Raw genomic sequence first — 17,082 nt, 5'->3', positions numbered from 1 at the left:
ATGGACCTCCATTTTATTTATTTTTATGTGGTGCTGAGAATTGAACCCAGTGCCTCATACATGCTAGGCAAGCACTCTACCAACGAGCCACCACTCCAGCCCCCAAATGAATCCATCTTTGCCTCAAGACTTCCTTCTCTTCCTAGCTCTCAAAGATTCATATGTGTGTGTGTGTCTCTCTCTCTCTCTCTGTCTCTCTCTCTCTCTCTCTCTCTCTCTCTCTCTCTGTGTGTGTGTGTGTGTGTGTGTGTGTGTGTGTGAGAGAGAGAGAGAGAGAGAGAGAGAGAGAGAGAGAGAGAGAGAGAGTGTTTTGGAGTTGAATTGGGGGCAGGCAGACCTGTATGGATTCTGCGGTGAGCTTTCAGGTGAGAGCTTTTGGTGTACACTTTGCTGCATCCTGCAAAGTCACATTGGTGAATCCGTCTTCTCTTCAAGTCAAGTGACTCTTCCCCCTGCATTTGGGCCATTGTTGCTGGTCTGAGCAAAGAAAGAGAGAGATAGGCCAAAGAATGGCTTTAAAGTAGAATCTAAAGAAATAGAGTTTATTAAAGTGGTTCTACCTCATACCAGTTTTTAATTTATGCAAATTTAATGTTAGCTCTACAAGTGAAGAAGTAATTGGAATAATGCAAGCAATTCTTTCAACTAGGCCATTCTATTCAGGAAGTGTAGGTTCCTGAAAAAGCATGGGAAATGGTAACGTTTCCTTGGGTGGTTGTGTTCCCAAATAGGGCAAACATTTCACCTGATGAGTGTCATTTTTCATACACATGGTTGCTAAACACAAACCAATTACTTCCAATTAGTTTCAACATTAGAAAGTCAGGTTGTTTTAAACTTACAGAGAAAAAGAGTACACAACTGAATTTATGAGGAATTTGGAGATTGTTTTCAAGGGTAAAATTAATGATCTACAATTAGAATATAAATCTACCATAACCTTTATGCACGTGTTCATGCATATGTGTGCACATGAACTCATATATCTTCTCTGGGAAGGCAGTTTGCCTATATTACCAATTTTTTTTACCCTGTTTCTGAAAATTAAGTCCATCTCTATGCACTCAAGCACATACACACACACACACACACACACACACACACACACACACAAGATACAGACTTGAAGTAAAGACAAAAGTACTCACTCTTGCTGGAGTCCCTGTAGACTCTGTAAGGCTGAAGATCCACTCTCAATTGCACTCTCTTCACTGTCACTAGGAATCTCCAGTGGAGACATGGAGGTGGGATCAACTTTCACTAAAAGCAAAGAAAAAAAGCAGTATGAGCCAGAAAGAATGTATGTGCCTCCACAATCATTTTCAGGATTCTCAGTTTGATCAATATTGAGAAGTATCAGCAAGAAAGAAAAATAAAGCTGGCTGTGGTGGTGCACACCTGTCATCCCAATGGCTCTGGAGGCTGAGGCAGGAGGATTGAGAGTTCAAAGCCAGCCTTGGCAACTTATTGAGACCCTGTCTCTAAATAAAATGTAAAAAAGGCTGGGGATGTTGCTCAGTGGTTAAGTGCCCCTGGGTTCAATCCCCTGCCCCCAATAGAAAAATAAAGAAAGAGGAGAGCTGGGAGAAGTGTATATGTGTGGAAAGAAGATGATAATATATAAAATTTTAGCATAGCAAAGAACAGAAATGCCTTTAAAAGAAGAGTGGTAAGAATTATTTTGGTACCACTAGAATGTGAATTTCTCTAGGATAGGATCTGAGTATGATTCATGTCTCCATCTCCAGATTCCAGGACAGGGTCTGTTGAAAAGTCAGATTCAATATGTTTGTTGAACTGAATTCTCTGAATGGTTCCTTGGTTGTTCTAAAATAATTTCTAGGATTATCCTAGAGGTTTGAACATCTCCTTTGGCCTTCATGCTCCTAAATGAAAATAATAAGTGCAATAAAACATGTACCTAGCACCTAGTAGATGCTTGACACATGTTAGCACTCTTCTTTTGTGCTACTGTTGGGAGAAGCCCTCAAACATTCCTTATTATCAACCTATTATCAACCACTGCTGTTTTCATTTCCTAGCAAAGTTCAGTCAGGTGCTCAATAGACGCCCAGATCCACTGAAAGCTTCAAAATTTACACCCACCTGAGGGTGGGTATAGGTTGAGAGGAAGTATTTGGCTAGTCCAGGTGTCTTTATACTTTATTAATCACTAAATCATTTTAAACATACATCTCAGTATATGTACATGTCTGTCTCTCTCTGTCTGTATGTGAATGTGATATAAATGTACTGGTGTCTTAAAAGTTTGTGTACATTATGAAAAACAAAAAGTGACATGAAAAAGGGTAAGAATATAAATTTTGGTAATTTGTTATTACACTCCAGTTGTTTTGTGTGCCTCCCTAAGGTTTAAACACCCCATTTTGGAGGCCATTGAATTAATGTCCTTATCTTGGAACTCTATTTTACACCTTTAAAAAAATTTTAGTTTGTTTATTTAAGGTGGCTCTGGTGAATTGATGAATACTTTGAGTGGGGGTGGGGAAGAATTCAACGCTCCTTCAAATCACCCCTTGATGATCCAACTGCCTTATCTCAGAAAATTTTCACACAGGGAAAGTTTATTACCTTTTTCTGGGCTCCTCTTATACAGAAACTGATATCATATCTCAAAAACAAGATAATTATGAATATTTATCAATACCACAATTAACCACTATTCTATAATAATATTTTTATTTAGAAAAGCACTGCAGAGTCTCAGAAACTTGAGGCTTTGTATGTTGGTTTTTAACCTCTACATTCAGTGATGGAATGATCACAGGACATTGAATTTCAAAGGAAGAGAACTCCTTGAAAATTCCTTATTGTAATGAGCTAAAATTTTGTTCCTAATAATTTCCATCCACATCTCTTCCCTTTGGCCCTTTTAATTCATGCTAAATATTGTCAACTTTACAATTGACATGGGTTTGAATCCTCTTATCATCCTGATTTCAATCTTCTGATGATCCTCCCAATTTGTAAATGTCTTTCCTAAGGCACAATGCACAAAACTGACTGTAATACTACAGATGTGGTGAAGCTAAATATCTTGTACCACCTCTGAGGCCATATAATTTTCTTTGATCATTCCTGATTACAAACTAAAATAGGTATACCTCTCTAGGAGGGGAACAGCATTGCTGGGAGATAATGGTGAAAAGGAGACTTTATTTATACTCTTATGAATTCTGAACTTAAAAATTAAATAAAAAGAAAGATTACAGCATATGATTTCTCTTCTGGACAAATATTCATTTGTTTGCTCATTAAATTATATGTTGTAAGATAACTACTATGTAACACTGTGTTAAGGTCTCTGGAAAGGCACATGCACACACAAAAGAAGACAGTATTATTCTTGAGGAATTTATAATTCAGTAGGGAATAAGGCCCATATACTTATGATACAGGTAATCAAAAAATAAAAGGGGGGTAATAGATGCTCAATGAGGTGAAATACAGGAAAGATGGCAATATTTTAAAGATACTATTTTGTAGGAAAGAAAAAAGGTATAAGTTAACTAAGTATCACAGAAGTAGAAATTGTGTATGTGGCTCAGTGGTAGATCGTTTGCCTAGCACATGCTAGGTCCTGGGTTCAATCCTCAGCACCACATAAAAATTTAAAAAATAAAGACATTATGTCCATCTACAACTAAAAAATTTTAAAAAAAATTGTCCCCCCCCCCTTTTTTTTTCAGAGTCCCTCTAAGTAGTTTAGGGACTTATTAAGTTTCTGAAGCTGGCCTTGAATTTGCAATTCTCCTGCTTCAGCCTCCTGAGACCCTGGGATTACAGTGGGGTTACAACCACACCTGGCTCATTATACATTCTATATTGGGGGAGGGTATGGGGGATTGAACTCAGGGGCACTCAATAACTACACCAGATCCCCAGCTCTTTTATTTAGAGATAGGGTCTCACTGAGTTGCTTAGTGCCTTGCCATTGCTGAGGCTGGCTTTGAAGTCACAGTCCTCCTGCCTCAGCCTCCCAAGCCTCTGGATTACAGGCGCCACCGCCTTCTTATACATTCTTAAGCATTAAAGAGATATGATAAAAACAGTGTATATGAAAGACTATCCTTAAAGCAGTGAGGAAGAATAATTGGAGGGAGTGAAAAGAGGCAGGAGACAGAATGATTTGAAAAGATGGAGGAAAACAAGGCTGAGGACAAGGGAAACATTAATGCTCACCTGATCCAGCATTTTTGCCATCTCCTCCAATGAGTGGGACTGTAATGGCAGCAGGGCCTCCATCTGTAGGCAAACTGGTATACACCATGGGCAGGGACTGCACCACCACTGGTATGGTCTTCAGTCCACCCATTTTATTTGGCAGACTGACTGAGGGGATGGTGTGAATCACATGTAATATCTGTTGGCCACCAGTCCCCTGAGAGGAGGCCAGTATAGAACCTGGAGTCAGAATAGTAGGGATGTTTGCTGAAGTGGTCGTTTCAGATGTTGAAGTGGACACCACAAGGCCCTGGGGAGCAGACTGTGGCTTGGGAGGACGTATTGGAGCTTGCAACATACTAGCAGGCTGGAGAGGAGCCTTGGGTTTGTGAAAGGAGAGATCAACTGGTTCCACTTGGGGCAAGTTGAAATCATTTGCTAGAAGTTCTTCTGGGGGCTCAATCTTGATATCATTAAATAGGGCTGGGTTCTCCATGGGGCTCGCATCCAGGAGTGGTGGAGATGTCATATTACTTCCGTCAGCTGTGTCAGTGGGATCTCTGATCTGAACAGGACCAGTGACCTAAAATAAATAATCAAATGAAAGATGCTAAATACTGTAAGTATTCTAAAGAGACATGTGAGAAACAAAAGAAAAAAATCTCTGTTCTCACTGAAAAAATATAGCTGAGTGCAATCACATACGTATAATCCTAGTGTCTCAGGAGGCTGAGGCAGGAGGATTGCAAATTTCAGGCCAGCCTCAGCAACTCTAGTAAGGTTCTGTCTCAAAATAAATAATAAAAAGGGCTAGGGATATAGCTTAGTGTCAGAGTGCCCCTAGGTTCAATTCCCAGTACAACAAAATACATGTGCCCCTTCCCCAGCACAAAGTGTTGGGGAAAATTAGGTACAAATACACCAAAGAGAAAAAGTCTGCTAAGCTTTAGTAAGTACTGGTACTATATCAGGTAACTGATAGAAATCATTTCATTTAATTTTCACAATAATCCTGCAATATTAATTAAAGTCGATACTTTCTGTGCATGTACTATAAGCATTATGCCAAGTCCAGTGACAGCATACATAAAGAAGGTACAGCTAAGGAGTTCATACTAACACAGAACACAGACTAGTGTGTTAGTATAGAATAATGCAAGTATCTTATGAATTATACCATAAATGTGATGTGACACATAAACAAGGTATTTTGGAAAAAGAAAAAGGAATGGTTCATTTTATCTAGACAGGGAAAACTTCATAGAGGAAGTGATATTTTAGATGAGTTTTAAAAATAATAGGATTTCTCTAGGAAGAAAGAGGTAAGAAAGATGTTTCTTGTCTGCAGAGATATAACAAACAAATATGTTTAATGAATATCAATGCAGTATAGTTAGTTGTATTATATGAAAAATTAAATCGTCCAACTTCCAAATTGTTTTGTATTTAAAAAATACAAAAGCCTATGACTGCATATACATTTAAAGAAAATGAAATATATATGTCATAGAGACACCTGCACACCCATATTCACTGTAGCACTATTCACAATAGCCCAGAAATGGAAACAACCCAAGTGTCCATCAACTAATGAATGAGTAAAGAAAATGCTGTACATATAGCAATGGAGTAGTATTCATCCATAAAAGGAATTAAATCCTGTCATTTGAAACAACATGGATGGAACTGGAAATTACAAGCCAGGCACAGAAAGATATGTACTGCATGATTTCATTCGTGTGTGGAATCTAAGAGTTTATTCCACAGAAGTTTAGAGATTCTACCATTCTAGGTGACTACCAGAGATTGGGGACAGTGGTAGGGGAGAGATGGGAAAGGTTGAACAATGAGTACAAAAAAAAGATACATTTAGATAGGAACAAGAGACTCTGGGCTATTTATTGCCCATTATGGTGACTAGATAACAATAAAGCATTTCAAAAAGCTGAAAGAAAGGAGTGAAAAATTTCACAACTAAGAAATACCAAATATTTGAGGAGATAGATATGTTTAACCTGATTTAAACATGACTCAACAGATGTGTATTGAAACATTACATGGTACCCCATTATTATGTAAAATTTTATGTTCTATGTCAGTAAAGAAATATTTTTAAATACTAATAAATTACCATTGTATGTAATATAAAACAATGTAGAGCTCCAACCTAACTAAAAACTTTCTAAGAATTCCGTAATTTGAAACATCAAAAGATACTGTGAAATATGTATGCCATTGCCAAGCAGCACTCTGGATCTTGACAACAAGTCTCCATGATATTCTGAGTCATAATAGTTTTAAATTATGAGAGATGTTCAAGAATGCATCCTTTATATAAAATAGAAACATCCTTTGGTGTTTTATATTTGGAAGATTAGGGAAGGTCAAGTTCAAGGAAAGGTTGAAGACAATTGTTTGGAAGAGTGGAGTGATATGGCAGAACTATTCCTATGAGATTTTTTTTTTTTTGGTGTGTGTGTGTGTGTGTGTGTGTTGCTGGGGATTGAACCCAGGGCCTTGGGCATGCAAGGTAAGCACCCCACCAACTGAGCTATATCCCTACCCTCTATGAGATTTAACTAGCTCCTCAATGAAGGTAGTGTTAAAGAAAAGATTGGACACAAAAGGACCAAAAAGAAAGCAAGTATAAACATCTTAGTGAGATATTTATGAGACATTTGGAGAAATCTGAATATTGACTGGATGTTGGATATTAAAGAATTATTGTTAAATGTAATGTGTGGGGCTGGGGTTGTGGCTCAGTGGTAGAGCGCTTGCCTAGCACTCCTAAGGCACTGGGTTCAATTCCCAACACCACATAAACAAAAAGCTAAATAAACAAAATACAGGTATTGTGTCCATCTATAACTAAGGAATATTTTAAAAAATGTAATGTTTGATAATAATATTATGTTCATAAATAATTTTTAAATTTAGCTGAGATCATAAGGGCCTTAATTCAGAGAAAGGTGAAGGGTTTGGGGAGGTACTGTTCTCTTGCTCTGACTTTATTTAAAAAACCCTCAGAGCATGCTGGGAATGAGGTAAAGGGCACCCAAAGCATCCATGCTTTATCTTCAGAATTTAACCAGAATGTTGCCTATTTTTACCTTTTGCTATGCTGAGACACTATTTGGTTCTTGATTTTAAAATCCCTAATTCAACTCAGGCCTAGTTTGTAATCTAAACCCTTGCTTTAGTCTACTCATCCAGGACATAATTTTTGTGATTTTTCATACTATTGCATATACTTCTAATATAATCCATCCTTAATGGGTGGATTCAATTCATCTGGGGAAGGGGAAGGCAGTAGAATCTTTAGGCAGTGGTATTTGTGAGGTGTAGCGAGAAGAGAGAAGAAAATATCAAGAATAGTTTTGCCGGACATAAAAATCCCAGTCCACTGAATCCCCCAAACCAATTTAAGTTTTTATTTTTCCTACATTTCCCACTTGTTTTGTTTTATTCCCAGATAAAAGAGGCCAAATCCAAGGAATCTCTAAAAGAGAACAGGAAGGGTTTCTGTTTCCATAGTCTATCACAGCTGTCAATGATATTAAGAAATGGGCACGGTGGTGTATGCCTGTAATCCCAGCAGCTTGGGATGCTGAGGCAGGAGGATCACTAGTTCAAAGCCAGCTTCAGCAATTTAGCAAGACCCTAAGCAACTCAGACAGACCCTATCTCTAAATAAAATATATAAAAAAAGGCTGGGGATGTGGCTCAGTGGTTAAGTACCCCTGGGTTCAATCCCCAGTACCCCCCCCCCCAAAAAAAAAAGCTTAAGTAGTTAGGTATAATATTATTTTCTATAAGAATGTGTATTGTGGGTGCAGGTATATAAATAGACACAATCTGCTAATAACATCAAGAAAAGATGTAGCTAAATTATTAGGGACTTTCTGGATTTTATTTTATGAGGCTGAAACTCTAAATATATAAAGTGAAAATTATTTGGGTAATTTTTCTCTCTTTTGCCAAACAAAGGCCATTTCCAAGATGCTGAGGACTACCTACAATAATAGTATTAATTCAAGGCCTGTTGCCTAGTTGGTATTTGATCTACAGTTATTCATTTCACTGAAAACACATAATTTAGGGAGATCCAAAATGGAAACTAACTCATGAAAGTATAGAAACTGAAGAACAAATAGGTTATTCTTATTGCCTTGATGAGATATTATTTTCCTGCTCTAATAAGCCATCCTGAGTTGCCCTTTATAGATTAAGTCTGCCTTGCAGTCTTTCAGACCAAAACCCAGTCTGCCACAGGACTTCAATCATTCCCCTCTCCTACCATCATCACATGACTTTGATAGAAATGTTAGAAGGCTAGTTGTTTGGGTTTCTGTGTTTTAATAGTAAAATTCCTCAAAGCATATCATCACATTTTCCTTCTGTACATATCACTTTCAAGAGTGCTTGTTATATCCAAGTGAATCCAGCCCACAGCAAGTATTTTCTGTTTCAATACTGTCTTCTGCAAGCAAGCTTCCTCAACAAAACAGATTACTCTCGAAAGCAGCTCTCAAGGTTATTCTTACTATTCCTGGCTTTGTGGCTTAAAGACAAGTTTTCAATATTTATACAGTCACATAATGAAAAGTTTTTGTGTGCACTGAGGATTCTCTTTTCAACATGATTAAAATTATTTTCATAGGATCCTAATTACACTGATTTATTCTATATTATCACTATAAGGATCCCTCTTGTTAAAAAAAAAACACACTATATGCTTTCCTTTCTCTTTCCACATAGTGCATTATACTTAAAGACTCTGAAGAAGACATAATGTAAAGAATGGGTGTGTTTTCAACCCTAGAACTTTGGTGACTTTAAGAATTCTCACTAAGCTGGGCACGGTGGTACACACTTGCAATCCTAGCAGCTTGGGAGGCTGAGGCAGGATGATCGGGAGTTCAAAGCCAGCCTCAGCAAAAGTAAGGCACTAAGCAACTCAATGAGACCCTGTCTCTAACTAAAATACAAAATAGGACTAGGGATGTGGCTCAGTGGGTGAGTGCCTCTGAATAATTCCCAGTATCTCCATCCTAAAAAAAAAAAAAAAAATTCTCACTAAGATGATTCAGATTGGCTCCCTATTCTACTATTCATTGAATATTAACTTTGAAAGTTAATCTGAGCATTGATTTAAAGCTCTGCCATCAGATTTTTCACTCTAAGTCACATTTTTCATCTTAATTGTTGTTACAGTTTGGATATGTATTGTTCCCCAAAGGCTCATGTGTTGAAGACTTGATCCCCAATGAGCAATGTTCAGAGGTGGAAGTTGTAGAAAGTGATTGGCTCAAGAGGATTCTGAACTCATCAGTGGATTAATCCATGGATTAATTCACTACTGAGATGTCATAGAAGCTGTTGGAAGTGGAAGCTAGTTAGAAGATGTAGGTCCTTCGGGGTGTGCCCTTGGGATCTATATCTTGTCCTGGGACTCTGCTTCTCTCTCTGCTTCCTGGATGCCATGGGGTGTATAGCTTTCCTCTGCTATGCCAACCTGCCATGATGTTTCTCCTTGCTTAAGGCCTAAAAGCAATGGAGCCATTGCTGTAGCCAAGCAATGGCATAAATATTCTGAAGCCATGAGCCCAAGTAAACCTTTTCTCCTTTAAGCTGTTTTTTTTTCAGGTATTTGTCACAGCAACAAAAACTTGACAAATGCAAATACTTTGGGATGGCTCCAGATTTTAAGTGTTCTCTAGCCAATCATTATCACTCTTCAAGAAAGATAATGGCTACTTTTCCCATTTTCTATTTTAAAACCTGAAGCTACAGCTTTCTAGAATTTTTGAGTCTATGAAGGTCATGCATGAGAAAAAAAAAAGACAGAAACTTGGGAGAAAATTGAGAGAAGCTTTAATTTACACAGTATTCATCCTCAAATTCCCAGAATCCTAATCCAGTTTTTAAAGCCAATCTGAGTTGGCAATTTAAAAAAAAATCTTTATTGATATATTACCAAAGGTGATAGAGAAAGGCACTTAGGAATCCCCGATTCTAGAAAGAAATCCAGAGAAAAGGCGGTCAATTTCACAAAGATTTAAGCTCTTGAGTATTTGATAAAATAGCGATGAAAAGCCTTAGGTGATGAATGGTCAGAAAAATCAACTATTAAAAACAAAGTTTCCACCTTTCATTTATTTGAAACAGCCATGATGTGGAACATTAAAGTGGGAAGGCAAGACTAGAAAGAAAATGAAAGAACAAAATACTTCAGACAGCACAGTAGGTGGAAAGGAGAGTAAGGAGCGTTGTCATGGTAACAAGATAAAGCCCAGGCTCCTCCCTAAGAGAAAGATGAATGCTGTTTTTGTACACAGGTCTCTCCTAGCTTTTCTCTGGGTGTAAACTAATCATTTTCATGCCTGGGTGCACATGTGTGGGCATACACACATATATTGTGCACATTCATTGTTTAGGTCAAAAATCAGTTTAACCCTCTGAAACTCTAAACCTTCTACATTAAGGACATCATACATGTTAGTATTAGAGAAAATAGAGGTGGATGGAGATGGATATTATTAGAAAGCTAGACTTAAACTAAATCAAGAGGAATTTTGAATCTTATATCACCACCATCTCAACAGCATCAGGAAATAAAGCACTGTAAGACAAAAGAATTCATCAATTTGTACAAACTGATGAACTAGGCAATCTTAAGGGAATAAGATAGTAGCAGCCACATCTATGGAAAATGAGATCAGAAATGTACATATGTATGTATGTACATATATATGTATAAGCTATATATATGTATATATTTACATGTATGCCTATATTATTTCATTAGGTATTTACTTAGTATTTCATATAAAATATGGAAACATTCAGCATGAAACTATGGAAAATGAAAAACAATAAGATAAAACAATTTTTCTTTCTCAAAGCATCTGAGAAAATTTCTGGATGATATATGGATGAAGTAATCTCATTCTAATAAAAATTTAACACATTGTAGTAGGCTGAATGGTGGACCCCAAAGAAGATTTTTCCACATTCTCATCTCTAGAAACCTTGAATAATACCTTATTTGGAAAAGTTTTCTTTGTAGATATAATTAAGGATCTTGAGGCCATCATCCTGAATTATCTGGGTATCATCTAAATTCTATGACTAATGTATAAAAGAGGAACACAGAAGAATGATAGATACAAAAGAAGAAGGTGATGTAAAAACACAAGCAGACATTGGAGGGATGGGGCCACAATCCAAGAAATGCCCTATCCATGAGAAGCTGGAAGAAATAATGAATAGAGTCTCCCCTAGCAACTTCTGATGGACTACAAGACTGATAACACCCTGATTTTGGACTTCTGGCCTCCAAGATAGTGAGGATCTCTTGTTTTAAACCACCAAGTTTGTGGTAATTTGCTGCATGATTTCTAGGAAACTAATACCTCATGTAAATCCCATAATTCTCCAGATTGCTAAGGACAAAACTAATATAGGACTTTATTTATGCATGCACTTATTTATTTGGATACTTAGTTGATTTTTAAACATAAATAATATTGATGGCAAGAGACAAGATAAAAATTTTGAAGGTGGTAAATTAATAGTTGAATAATATCACTAGTAAGATATTTATATGAATTTGTTCACAATGGAGAACAAGTAACTAGCAGAGCTACATGAAAGTACAAAAAGTTAGTATTTCAGGGGTGCAAGTGCACTAGAGATTTGTGAGTTAGGGTTGTCAGTTAAAGTTTTACAGAAAAGATAAAATTGGAATTTGGACCTTAAAAAAAGTAGTAGGGGTTGGTAAATTAGGCTGACTGAGGCAGAGTCCAAGCAGAAAAAAAAAATCAGTATAAGAAAAGGTAGCACTGAGAAACTTTTAGAAATGTATCACTTAATTAGATCTTATTATGGAAATCCTGTTCATTTTCTTTCATGTAGCTACGTAGCAGAATGTCATTATTTGCAGTTGATGCATGCTACATTATTTAGGGGCAAAATTTACTGATGCAGCTTACTTTCAAAAGTAAGAAAACATGAGAGAGAGAGAGGAAGAGAGAGAGGGATGAAGGGAGTGGGGAAAGAGAAAATAAAGAGGGGGGAATATGAAACTATGCAAAAATATGTTTCAAAATGTTAACAACAATAAATAACCCTAAAGCTGTTCATACATTTCAATCAAGAAATCCAACTTCTAGGAAATAATTAGAAACTAGAAATAAAGGGCAGGTGACAACCAAGTGCTCATTTGTAATGATATGTTGATATAAGAATTCAGAGAAGGGAGAGCAGTACATATGCTCTCAGCAAGACATTCGATCACAGATCATAATTTGTGACATAAACAAACCATATAATGAACCAAACCAGGAGGCATTTTCCACAATGCTAGCATTGTGTGGTTATAGAGCACCAGCCCCTAGCTTTTGTGCCCTAAGACATGGCTAGTGTTCTATGGCTATGTACTACAAGCATCTTATTTTACTAAATGTAAATATATCCTGAAAATGGCAGAATACAAAGTGCTTTAATCACCTACTATCTAGAATTTTCTACACACTGAACCAATTTCAAAGTCCCTTCAAATTCTGGAATTTTACTATACTTAAATAATGCATGGAAAAACATATCTGGTATCATAGTTAAGCACACTGAGATTGTAAAATAAAGTAGCAATGCATGCTGGACAACATTCATACAGTAGATATTTTTATCTAACAATACAAAAACTCACCTTCCTCTTGGTATTAACTATCACTAAACTCCAGCAACTAGCAGATGTTTTGCAATAATTAGCAAGTTTTTATGTGCTAATAGTTTCTAAATGACAACAGCTAAGTAAACAAGACATTAAATTGAGTTTAATATCGCTAAAATACTACAAAGGAGTCTCAGCAATATATATGTAACAAATTCAATTTGTTACATATATATAACAAATTCAATTATATACCATGGGCCAAATATTTAATGATAAATAAAAGATAAATATGACTCCTAAAACCAAAAGTAATCCATATAGTTTATCTGGGAATGAGAAAAAAACAGATAAATACTGTATACACAAAATTGGATACTCAAATTTATAGGCAACTTTCAAAGATAATTTTGACTGTATTTGGGTTTCATTTATACAGTGGATTAAAATTTAACTGTGAGAAAGATGGAACTTCAATATATAGCACAGAATGCTTATCTATAAAAAATAATGTTTTGAATCCTTGTTCAAGGTCTGTTTTCTTTTCTGTAAAATGGGAACCCTGAGAATAGTGATGGTTAATTTTATGTTCCAACTTAGCTGGACTACAGTGCCAGATATTTGATCAAACATTGGTGTAGATGGTTCTGTGATTGATTGACTGATGGACTGATTGTTCAGTTTTGATGAGACTAACATTTAAATCACTGGCTTTGAGTAAAGTACATTAACCTTCATAATGTGGATAGACATCTGCTGCCAGCAGTCTGCTTTTGGACTCAAACTGCAATTCCTCCTGTGTCTCCAGTCTGCTGGCCTATCCCATCAGATTTTGGACTTGTCATGCCTCTGTAAAGCACGTGAGCCAATTTCATAAAATCTCTTTATATTTACTAGGTATCTATCTATATATACATTTTATTGCCTCTATTTCCCTGGCTAATACAATATTCAATAGGATTATTGTGGAGATTAAAAAAGAGAATGTATTTAATCTTCACAATACCTGAAATATGAGATAGTGCTAGATAAATCATTGCTATGGTCTACCAAAGGTCTAATATTGTTCTTATAGCCTTGATCCCAGTGGTTGTTTCTTTTAGGTCAGATCTACTCTATAGCTGAAACTAAACCCCAGGCATTCAAATACTTCCTGGAAATCTATCTTCCTCCTTCCTGTCTCAGACTCCAAACATGTTAGAAAAAAAAATGAGCTTCAGCTCTGCAATAATTACTGATCCTCAACACTCTTATGGCTCAATATTAGTACCTGATAACTGACCTGTTTGAATACCTGCATTGAGCCACCTTCTGAATTAAGTTGGACTTCCAAGTTGTTTATGAGTTGATCCATATCTGGAAAAAATACAAGGGAAAGATAACTTTTAGAACAAGACCTAACCCACTCTGAATATACAGTATGCCACTTATCCTTGGTTACCCCTGTATGTGTTCTGAGAATACACTTTTTCAGGATTTAATAGATACTTAAAAGTCATTAAAACATTTAGATTTATTATACTCATCAAGATAGCCCTGATGTGTCCCCAACATATTAGACTCCCACTTGCCCCCAAATTCTGCATACAGGTAATCTGTTTCTTCCAACCTCTCCAACCAGTTCAACTTCATAGGAATATCAGCATAACTACATAATTTCCAGAATCCTCTCCTCCTGATCCAGTTCCTATTCTCCTGAGTTCTAAGCTCCTGTATGGATATTGACCCAATTAAAATATCTATACATTGGGATTAAATATTCTCCAGAGAAGTATTTATCTGTTTACCTCTCTTAAATGAACAAACGGGGAGGGGGGCTAATAAAAACTAGTCTTCCCTTTCCTCTTTAGATATCTATTCCTTTTATGAAATGAGAGAGTTGGTAGCCTCATTCAGCTGCCTTGAAACATCACAATTGTTCCTAAAGCACCTATCAAGTTCTCTTCTTCAACTAGATTTTCTTTGATCTGTGTATAGTCCAATCTCCCTAGAGAGAAAAACACAGTAAGGAAGCCAAATCCACAACTCACTTATGACTTGATCAGTGAGATATAAGATCACATTAAGTGTTCCCAAGTCAATTATTACAATTATTTCTCTCGCCTATGACCTGATTACATTTCAAAAGTTCATAAATCTTAATTGTTTGGGATGTCAAATACACAGAAATATTAATTTTAAAGGTCACATCACAACAGCCATTTAAAACATAATTCAGTTAAATACAACAAATACACAATCAACAAGGATACAAAATTATAATATTGTAACACAAAAATGTAAAGGAGGAACCTGAAAACAATTATTTCATTTGTTGAATGTCAAGAATTGAGAAAATCATCCCTAATTAGAGCAGAAACATACAAGGAAACTTAACATTTTATTTTATTTTTATATTTATTTTTTAGTTTTCAGTGGACACAACATCTTTATTTTTATGTGGTACTGAGGATCGAACCCAGCACCCCGTGCATGCCAGGCGAGCATCCCCAGCCCTGGAAACTTAACATTTTAAAGCACCATATGTCCAATTTTATTTAAAAATTCATGACATCTTTGATGCAGGTATATGAGAACTGTACACATAACCTCCATTCATTCACCAAACATAGATACTGTGTGTCCAAGGCTGTACTAGGAACATTACTATGATTTTAGGCTCTGGGCCAACCAGACATGTGGAGATCCAGAAAAATGTAGCAGAATCCTGTCCTGGTAGTCTGATGCACAAGAACCATTTCACAATTTTGACAAGGCCTTTTTTTTTTTTTTTTTTTAAGATTCAACTCATCTGTCTAGAATGAAAGGATTTTGAACTATCTTCTGCATAGCCCTAAGGCTTCTATGGAACTTCTCAGGGGTGATATAATGGAGAAAGAAGTATAGCAAAAAATGAGAAAGAATAAGAACAGTTGAGTCCAGAACTCAGAAAAATTATAATTTCCAAAATAATTTGACCTCCTTGCTTTTTCCACTAATATATTCCAAGGACCTAGAACATTGCCTGATGCATGTTAGATGTTCAATAAGTTTATGAATGTTTTTGATGATAATGATAGGAAAAAAGGCAAGGAAATATGCTTTCTCAAGCAAAGGAATTGGAAAACAGTAGGACAGAATGAAAGAAAATTAGAGAGAGCATATAAGAGAGATGCCTGTTGTATGATTAACTACAAAATAAGAGGTGTCAGAGAGGACAGCAAAGCATTTTCTGATTCCTGCAATGGGGAAATGGAGTGTGATGATAGAAAAACAGTGTTAGGTCAGATAATTCTTATATAGTCTACATTGTTGGAGGGAAACAAAAAAGCTGGAACTTGCTTTGTTGTTACCAGGGAAATTTATAGGAGAATGTGGAGAGAATTCAGTTGTCCCTCTGAAGTCACAACACCTTGACTAAGCCTCATTTTTCTAGCCAGGACAATTTACAAGAGCCATGTTCTATCTGATTTTCTTTAATTCCTATGGATTAAGAGAAAACAGGACTGAGGAAGAAGAATGACATTGAAAAACTATTTAGCCTCAATGAAGCTCGTTTTCTTTACCTGCCAAGAATGGGGAAAAATCATATTGCCTTTAAGTACGTATAACTGCACTCAAAACAATTCTTGGCATATAAAAAAGTCCTTATTAACCACTCTCATCACCATCACCACAACCATTACTATCATTATTGTTTATTTTGGTGCTGGGGATTGAACTCAGGGCCTTGTGCATGCTAGGCAAGCACTCTGCTTCTGAATTTACAATCTCCAGCCCTCATTATTACTGATAGTCAGAATCTTGAGCTGTGGCTCAGAATATCTCCTAAGTATCCAACAGGTCCTTTATACTCAATAAGCTCACAAAATGCTCATTTATTTTTACATATTTTATTTCTAGCATCATCATCAAGCTAATCTATCAAGCTAAAAATCTGAGGGTCACTCACTTTGACACTTCTCTCTCTCTCTCTCTCTCGCTCTCGCTCTCACTCTCTCTCTCTTCAACTGGTCATCAGCCACAACAAATTCTACTCCAGAAATACCTCTTAAACCTGGATCTTCATCATTTGCCAGCCACTTCTCCTTCTCGTACACTCCATATTGTTACTGAAGTGTGATAAAATGTGTGGGTTCTGGAGTGAGTGCCTGAGGTCAAATTCTGGTACTGAGACTTCTTAATAGTAAGATATTAGGCAGTTTCCCAGCTCCCTGTGTCTGTTTTCTCATCTGTAAAATGGG

The 17,082-nt window shown here is 36.4% G+C and overlaps 1 protein-coding gene across 6 annotated transcripts in view; it reads right to left on the bottom strand.

The window, feature by feature from the left end:
* Positions 1 to 17,082, bottom strand: part of KLF8 (KLF transcription factor 8) — a gene marked incomplete at its 3' end in the record, with an annotated part of 42,996 nt that overhangs the window by 14,023 nt on the left and 11,891 nt on the right. For 3 of the 6 annotated variants that reach the window (XR_014019989.1, XR_014019990.1, XM_081277260.1), the window contains exons 2-5: positions 14,142 to 14,215; positions 4,204 to 4,768; positions 1,149 to 1,260; positions 338 to 477 (exon numbers count right to left, since the gene is read on the bottom strand). Coding sequence is in view for 4 of the 6 variants with exons in the window: in XM_081277260.1 (XP_081133386.1) it covers positions 338 to 477; positions 1,149 to 1,260; positions 4,204 to 4,768; positions 14,142 to 14,215 (891 nt within the window). Of the gene's footprint in view, positions 1 to 337; positions 478 to 1,144; positions 1,261 to 4,203; positions 4,769 to 14,141; positions 14,216 to 16,886; positions 17,071 to 17,082 lie in introns of those variants that run through there. The other 3 variants (XM_081277261.1, XM_081277262.1, XM_081277263.1) reach the window with 3 other exon arrangements.

This window comes from Spermophilus citellus (assembly GCF_964194105.1).
Source record: "Spermophilus citellus genome assembly, chromosome: X".
NCBI lineage: Eukaryota > Metazoa > Chordata > Mammalia > Rodentia > Sciuridae > Spermophilus > Spermophilus citellus.
This window is presented reverse-complemented; position numbering and strand designations above follow the sequence as displayed.